The 8,806-nt window shown below is 45.1% G+C and overlaps 1 protein-coding gene across 1 annotated transcript; it reads right to left on the reverse strand.

Moving 5' to 3' along the window:
• Positions 1 to 6,164: 6,164 nt before the first annotated feature.
• LOC147988073 (uncharacterized) lies at positions 6,165 to 8,291 on the reverse strand. Its single transcript, XM_087540511.1, has 3 exons — positions 7,658 to 8,291; positions 7,258 to 7,487; positions 6,165 to 6,788 (listed from the first exon to the last, which is right to left on the reverse strand). The coding sequence occupies exons 1-3, from the start codon at positions 8,274 to 8,276 to the stop codon at positions 6,165 to 6,167; spliced, it is 1,473 nt and encodes a 490-aa protein (XP_087396637.1). The 5' UTR covers positions 8,277 to 8,291.
• Positions 8,292 to 8,806: the final 515 nt, after the last annotated feature.

Here is an 8,806-nt window from a genome sequence, read left to right on the forward strand (position 1 = left end):
TCCATTGCAACCCGATTCCAGCAGGCTATACTCGTGTCATGGTTGATGAGGTGGTGGACCAATATTCGGGGCTAGAGCTTGACATTCCTGGAGGTGACGAGGAGCACACACTCGGAGAGGCCAAACATCGTATCATCCTATGGAGAAAGGATTGCATCATCTTTCGAAGGCCACCGACACCGCGTCACCCGACTCCTCGTCGAAGTCCGCCACCGATTCAGCAGACTCCCACTCCTCCAAGTCCACCAACGCGTGAGGCCACTCCTCCTCCTCCAAGTCCGGCAAAGTGTCAGGCCACTCCTCCTCCAAGTCCGACACAGCGTCAGACGTCCACTCCTCCTCCAAGTCCGGAAAAGTGTCAGGCCACTCCTCCTCCAAGTCCGGCACAGCTTCAGGCCACTCCTCCTCGTCCAACTCAGCCCCGTCAGCCGTCTCCGCCGCCTCAGCAATCGCAGAAGAGACACCCCGCAGCTATGGTGCGTAGCGGTACCAGTCGAGGTCATAGTACAGGAAGTACAGGCGGAGGCAAGCGATATAAATATGGTCCAAACCTCACTACTCCTCTTCCTGAGAGGGCTTACGACAGGACCAAGGAGCAAACCAATGCCATAGTGCGGGCAGAAGTCGACGCCCATTTTGGACCGAAACCGCCACCGCCGCCAAGGGAGAAAGTGCCTGTGGAAGTTATTGACCACTTCATTCGTATGGCTGAACCACCAGCTCCTAAGCCTGTTGACACAGACTATGAGCGCCACATCAGGAAGTTACATCGACAACGTCTACAGAAGGAGGTGAGCTCGAGCTCGAGCAAACAACAAGCAGCTGTCAAAAAATGTGGGAGAACCGTTGCCCAGCTGGGAGAATAGTGGGCGCAACCGATCCCCCCGCTTGTTGTGCCGCCAACAACACGTGACAGTACGCGCGGCCAATATTATTGTGGGCAAACAGTTTACGTTCCCCAGGTGGGCGATGTGGTAATAACCCAGCAGCATATAACGCAGGCTGAAGAACTCAAGATCACTGTTGGACAACTCCTCGAGATCGAGGACATGCCTATGCTTACAGAGGAGGAAATAAAATGGAAATATGTCAGGGGCCAACCTTTGGTCAAGCCAGAAGATGTCAAGAAGCTCCCAACGAGAATGTATGAATTGCATCAATGGTACATGGACATTACGAAGAGATCCGATCGACAGTCCCTCATGGCGCAAGTCAACAAGGATCATTACTACCATGAGAAACCTGTGACCATTGAGTATTCTGAACTGTTTCAGTTATACAATCAAGACGCACTCGACAAATCTATCATCAGTTGCTATTGTCTGTAAGTGATTTCTTTCTGTAATTTAAGTCTCAAGCTAGCTGTATTGATCCTTTTGATCAATCATTACCTGTAATTATCCTCACTATATTCTTTTCTGTGGTATTATGCAGGATGAAGATGTATGAAATGACAAAAGGTGGACGCTATGGCATTGGGTTCATTGACCCAAACACCGTTAATGAATACACATGGCAAATAAGCAAGCATTATGAAAAGCAGGTAGAGGACAGCATGTTCGAGTTCTTGAAGCGCCTTAAATACAATGAAGATATACTACTTCCTTACAACTTCCAGTGAGTCACACTTTCTTGTACTACAAATTCTCTGTTTTTGCCTACTAGCTAGCTAGCTACATGTTTTTGCTTACATATGCCCGCTTAATTAAGACATGCAAATGTGTGTGCATGCAGATTTCACTGGATCTTGTGTATCATTAAAGTTGACGAAGGAACGGTTGAAATACTGGACTCACTACTCAAAGAAAATAGTGACTATAACATCTTGTTTGGGATAGTCAACAGGTAATTTCAATCATTATTAACTATATATCTCGGCCTATTTAGTTCGTCATTTCATGATATGAACTATTTAATAACTCCTTTATTCATTTTCTTTGTCGGCGGGCAGGGCTTGGGCAAGGTTCATCAGCAAAACGAAAGGCGAATGGAAACGACAGCTGAGATGGCTTCGACCCAAGGTAAGTAATTAAGTAGTGCTAGCTAGCTGCCATCTTTTTAATATTATCATGCTTGATTAATTATTATCTGATCAAATTAAATTCCATTCTCGTAAAGGCCATAAAGCAGGCGCAGGGGACTGATCTGTGTGCATACTGCGTTTGCGAGAACATTCGCATGATGGCGTCCGAAATGAGCAGATCTCAAAGACAGGAATGGGTACGCTTGTCAGAACACTATTCACAATTTGTGCACCATTATTGATATCTAGTCACACAACTAATACACATACATATTGATCTCCTTCTTAACAGTTCACAAAGGTGCGGGACAAGCTCCTAGATACGGAGCGCGTACAAGCACTTCAAGAGGAAATAGCGGGATTTTTGCTCGACCAGGTCATAAATCCGAAGGGAGAATACTATTACCCGCTACCGCCCCCATCGACCAGGTCATGAACCACTTCCAATTTGTCATCGTGCTCCGAAGACACCAATTAGGCTAATGCAACTGGCTCCGAAGGCAACATGCATATGTAGGAGAAATTGTATATAGCTATATACATGTGTGTATGTGTGAATTAATATGGTGGTTTGTGAGACATTGATGATCTATATATATGATTGGTTCTACTAGCTACCATATATATGCATAACGTGTACAATGTGTAGTATCGTAAAATACCAGCAAACGAAAAAGAATTAAAATGGAAAACACAAAATTAAATGAAAAAGAAATCATAAAACCAAAAAAACCCCCAAACATTTTAGTACCGGTTGGTGTTACCAACCGGTACTAAAGGGCTCCCGGCTCCCGGAGCTGGCTCGTGCCACGTGGTTGCCCTTTAGCACCGGTTCGTGCTGAACCGGTACTAAGGGGGGGGGCCTTTAGTGCCCACACTTTAGTGCCGGTTATGGAACCGGCACTAAAGGGCCTTACGAACCGGTGCTATTGCCCGGTTCTGCACTAGTGCGCCAGCGTCTCCGGCGGTAGATTCAGACAACCTACCGCCGGGTGGAGCGGCGGTAGGGTGTGACGGAGGGGGCACGGCGGCCGTTATCCTTGCTGACGTGGACAAGTTTGCTACCGCCGCTTCTCTCGGCGGTAGGCTATATGATCCTACCGCCAGGCCCCTTGACGGTAGGCAAAGGGTCAAATCCCGAAATATTTTCAAACTGGGGTCAGATCTCGATTTTGTTTGACAAAAGGGTCAAAACACGAAATTTTGCCCCCACCAGACGGCAAGCGGTGGGTGTCTGATCCCACGCGCCACGGCGCGCTTTTCACCCAGCGACCGCCGCTGCTCCTCGTCACCAACACCCGACGCTCATCTGCTCCCTCCACAATGATGCTGCTGCTTCTTCTTCTCCAACACCCGACGTTCGTCTGCTACTTACTTTCTTTGATCTCTTCTTCTTCACCGCCCAACTCGCTGCTGCTGTTTCCATCTCTCTCATTCTCTCATTCACATGATCTACACTAGTACTACCTCCGTTCGGAAATACTTGTCATGAAAATGGATAAAAGGTGATGTATCTAGATGTATTTTAGTTCTAGATACATCTCTTTTTGTCCATTTTGATGACAAGTATTTTCGGACGGAGGGAGTACCATATAACATTATAACTCCACAATCTTTCCTACTGTTTGTAACTCCATAATCTCACCGGCCTCTTCCCTCTCTCAAACCTTGCTTTTTTTTTGCGGAGAAAACCTTGCTTGTGTTACAACTCTGAATCGTGTACATGTGTGCTGCAAATTCGAGGCAAGTTCTCGTTTAGTATGGATAAGTGGGTTACTTGTTCCCTTGCATAATTCATTCAAGTTCTTGTCCTCTATTATATTCATATATATTTCGTCTTCTGTTTCAGAGAAAATCCCCTCTTGCTTGCTCCGTTTTTTAGCTACTGAATTACTATGCATTAGTAGCAGAGTTCCTTCACCCTGTTGCAGACTAGTTTTGACGCTTCAGTTTGACAGAGAAATCAGAGGAAAAGTATGAGGCTTCAGTTTTAAAGTGGCCTCTGCTTACTTCAGGTAGCTCACTGGTAGTTAATGACAGCAAGCCTGGCCATTGAACAACATGCAGATATACACAGGGGTATGTTTGAATAATTGGGCACAAAAGGTATGTTGAACACATACTGGGGCTGAGCGTCGACGACTCCAAAGTTCAGGAGTATAAAGCAACAGCACCGACAACACAACAGGATCCAAAGTTCAAGATCCAAAGTGCACCGACAACACAACAGCATCTAAAGTTCAGCATCCAAAGTTAAAGATCCAAGGTGCACCGACAACACAACAACATCTAATGTTCAGGATCCAAAGTGCACCGACAACAGAACAGCATCCAAAGTTCAAGAGGCAAGTGCGACAAGTAAAAATAAATAAGTCTTGCTGGGGGCACAACACAACAAACCCCTACATAAAACAATAGCGCTAGTCAAGCTTCGGACGGGGCGGTGGAGCGGAGCTTGGCGATGATCCTGTCGATGCTACCTCCAATGCTGTAAGAAGCCACAAATTTTGTATATCGCGTCAGTAGTCGCTGGAAGGTATCATACAAGGTAAACATGCGTGGAAATGCGGAAGATTTCGATTGTGAATGTGGTCAATTTCACACATGGGCTTGCTTTGCAGCCATGTGCTTAAGGCACCAGTGACATTTTTAAGTTTGATGTTTCAAAAACTGCCAAGATTGGCCTAACGAAACCTGCACTTCGTTGTTCATTACAGGTGCTTGACTTCATACGTGTGAAGGAAATTACAGCTAAGCATATACCGTATGGTAAAACGGTGGACCAAAGATGCTCGCGACATTCTGTTGGCACACCTTTCCCATTCTCAGAGGGATAACATGGATCCTAGCCTCTTCTCTTATTATGGACACTTAAGCATGTATATGCACGCAATGGAGTTGGTTTGACTCTGTGACACTAGTACCAATGCTTATGATCGGCTCATCGCCTTGTTCAATTCTAATATTGCGGAAATGCAACCATATGCTGAGACAAGAGATGGACCAGGACTGGAAGATCGTCTAGCAGAAAATGGAGCAATGGTGCAGGTGGATAAAGAAGTAATACAGCGCAGCACTGAAGTTAAACCAGCAGCTGCAGTTAGTGGAGACAACTATTCAGGTTTTTATGCCTGGAAACAGGTTAGCTGGACTGTCGGCACCCGCAAAAAGGAAAGAGATTGGGAGATCAACCGCAAGTAGGGACAAGGCCCCGTACGAAATGCTTAGAATGAGGACAAGGTTCTGCACAATATGCCGACAAGACAATGACAAAGAAACAAGCAAACTACCTGCCTGGGGAGATATTCTGAAGCAACCATGCAAACCTACTCGCTGCGAGTGTAGAGGGTCACTGGAGAAACAATTGTACAAAAGCTGGCTAAATTGAGACTGGGTGCAGGGGCTTGAGTTTTACAAAGAGCCAGCACTGATGCCAAATAGTTAGACAGTAGGAATCGAATTCCCTCCAGTTGTGCATTGCAAAGGGTTCTTTGTTATCTTGTATGCTGAGTTGTTGGGCGTAATTCCAACCTGGGCAACCGAGTTGTTTATTGAAATTTGACAGCAATGGCATCCTGAAACTAACATTTTAGAGTAAAAATACTTGCATGTGAACATGCGTGTGTTATTTGTGCTGTAATGATCCCCTAATCCCTGTGTGGACAAATAATTTGATGCTGGAATTTGCTCTGTATGGCTTAACGGGACTGATTTGGCACATGTATTTTAGACTGAATGAGGGTTGATGTGCATCTAAATCTTCATGTCCCATTTGTACGTGGGAGTGCCAGTCATGTGTGTTGTAGACATAAATTGCTTAGGATCAAATCCGTGCCCTGTTCCGAGTTATGAGCCAACAGACATTTTTTTTAGGGCTAGACAACGAACAGTTGGCGGCGAGGAACGCACGGTAGAAGGGTCAGAATTGGAAGAAAATGGATCGGCTCATTAGTTTTCCATCTGTCACGATAGAAAATGGACCAAATTAATAGCATACCTTTCCTCCATTAGATCACCCGCTAGGACCTGCACATTAAAAATGCATATTAAGCAACATAAAAATGGCACACTCTATTAATCAAGTCTAAGCTAAGCTCACAAATCGAGGTAAATGACTAAGTCACTGCCACTCCACACACCTTCAATAGCCGTCGAGTACAAGATTATGATTGTCCATGACAAGACGAGACCAAGCGACAACTATCTCCACTTTGGAGCCGCCAACATGACACTTAAGCATAGTTGTTTGACACTGCTGGACAGGAAAGTCAACGTGATTTATTCGAGAGATAATGGGTTTGGACTTTGAGTATGCTCCTATGACAATTCGGAGTGTGCCCCGCAATCCCACTAACATCACATTTCTTGACAAAGTAAGATACCCATCTAATCCAGCATGCATCCTTTCACCACTGCAGTCAAGCAAAACAACTTCCACGGCGCTTCCCAACATTGCTTCAACAGGAAAAAAGAAGCAAGAAACTTTGCATCCATAGTTAAAAGACTCCCCTTCAACCACACGAACACCAACAATTGTAGCCTGGATTGATGGAGCAAATCGCTCAAGACTTATCTCTGCTGTACAACAGCGGCTATTGATCAGCATGATGTCATACTGCTTCATGGGGCGGTACCTTTGATAGGCAGTGAACAATGCTGTATCTTTGAACTGTGCTCCATATTTCAATTTTAATTCAATTTGAAAGAAAACAGGCTCGTCAGCCACAATTGCACGAGATGGGCCAGTTAAGTGCAAAAAGGGGTCCTGCACGCATAATTTTCATCATTGTCAAGCATAATTTTCATCATTCTCAGTGACACATCAAGCAAAATAACAACTAAAATGCAGTTCAGTTTAACTAGACATAGCCTAGCAGAGACATCACATGGCCATAATCTGGCAATAATATGAAGGAAAGAGTTCTCAAACAGATCATAGCCTAACAGAGAAAGCACATTGCCATAATTTGGCCAGAATATGAAGGAAAAGTTCCCAAATAGATCATAGCCTAACAGAGAAAGCACATGGCCATAATTTGGCCAAAATATGAAGGGAAGAGTTCCCAAACAGATCCTAGTAATCTTTGCTGCTATAATACAAAGTTTTGAATTTAGATTTAGAACAAGCAGCTTCTGCTTTGTGTTTATAGTGTGCTTTCTTGAACACTGGCTACCGTACACTTGAACAAACAGACTAGTCAAAAAATAGACGAGAAGATAGACATTATACATACCTCTTGCTTAATTCTTTGGCAGTTTTCCCCTGAACGGCAGAAGAGAATGTTGCGGTTGTGGTCAAGATCGTCCCGTTCGGCGACCACGCCGTAGACATCAAGAGGCCAGCTCAGATTAGGATTGAGATCAACCAGTTTGATCGAGTATACTTGCAAGCCAAGGCCAGCTACGGAAGGGAACCGGAAGTTTTCGGGCGTGGAGGCCGTGAAGTGCATAGAACTCAATGTTGCTGCAGCACAAAGTAAAATGATTGCAGACTGTTAGAAATTATGCTACTAAATTTAGCAAATACAAATCTATGCATATAAAAGAAGATTTTTTTTTGCAGTGATATACAAAGACGGAGTTGTATTTATTAACCGGGCTCAACTAAAGAGAGTAGAAAACAATATTGCTTACTTATGTCATCAAATCCACCATTTCTTCCGGTCCGGCTGCCCCACGTAGCCTCCCAGCTGTCACGGTCCAAACAATCTTGAACGTCCTTTTGAGGAGCAGATTTGTGGCTCTTTATAAGCTCCGAGATGCCCACAAGCGCAGTGGATATGTGGCGCAGCTTTTCAACCATGTCCGGTGAGATGGGGACTCTGAATGTTTTTAGAGTGGATGCGAGAGAGGTGAAGAGAAAGAGCAGCTGCTGCGTCTCGACCAAGAGAAAATCCATTACCTCCTCCCCAGTCTTGCAACCTAGGTAAGGCAAATTCACCTCCTTGACATGTTGCGTGCGCATCTCGTTGAACTGGGCGGACAAGCTGGAGATCTGCTCTTGAGAAACCTTCTTATTTCCAGCAGGCAACAACCCCCTGGACGTGACCTCTCTCATCAGAAACGAGATCTCCCTCCTGAGCATCTCAAGGTGGCTAGAAAGAGCAACAACCGAGTCGTCGTGACCAATCTCCATGCTGCCAGCGTCTCTCGCCGGCTCCTTGCTGGAATCCCTCCTCGTCACCGTCCCCTTGCAGATTCCCAATTGGGGTTGGGGCTCCATACTTATGAGGGACCCCGAATATCTCTCCATCTCATCGCCAGAATCGAAATCGGGATACTTAATAATCTCCTCCCAGGACTTGCCCATCATCCTGAGGATATGTGAACTAGTTCAATCTCGTTGCCGGCAAGTCTCTTTACTCGTTCCGTAATTCATCATCTCGCAACTAACTCATTAGTTGCAATGCTTGCAAGGCTTATGTGATGTGCATTACCGAGAGGGCCCAGAGATACCTCTCCGACAATCGGAGTGACAAAACCTAATCTCGAAATACGCCAACCCAACATGTACCTTTGGAGACACCTGTAGTACTCCTTTATAATCACCGAGTTACGTTGTGACGTTTGGTAGTACCCAAAGTGTTCCTCCGGTAAATGGGAGTTGCATAATCTCATAGTTACAGGAACATGTATAAGTCATGAAGAAAGCAATAGCAACATACTAAACGATCGGTTGCTAAGCTAATGGAATGTGTCATGTCAATCAGATCATTCTCTTAATGATGTGATCCCGTTAATCAAATAACAACTCATTGTTCATGGTTAGGAAGCATAACCATC

The sequence above is a fragment of the Triticum urartu genome, chromosome 2A (assembly GCF_056163025.1).
Source record: "Triticum urartu cultivar PI428250 chromosome 2A, HENAU_Tu73, whole genome shotgun sequence".
Lineage (NCBI taxonomy): Eukaryota > Viridiplantae > Streptophyta > Magnoliopsida > Poales > Poaceae > Triticum > Triticum urartu.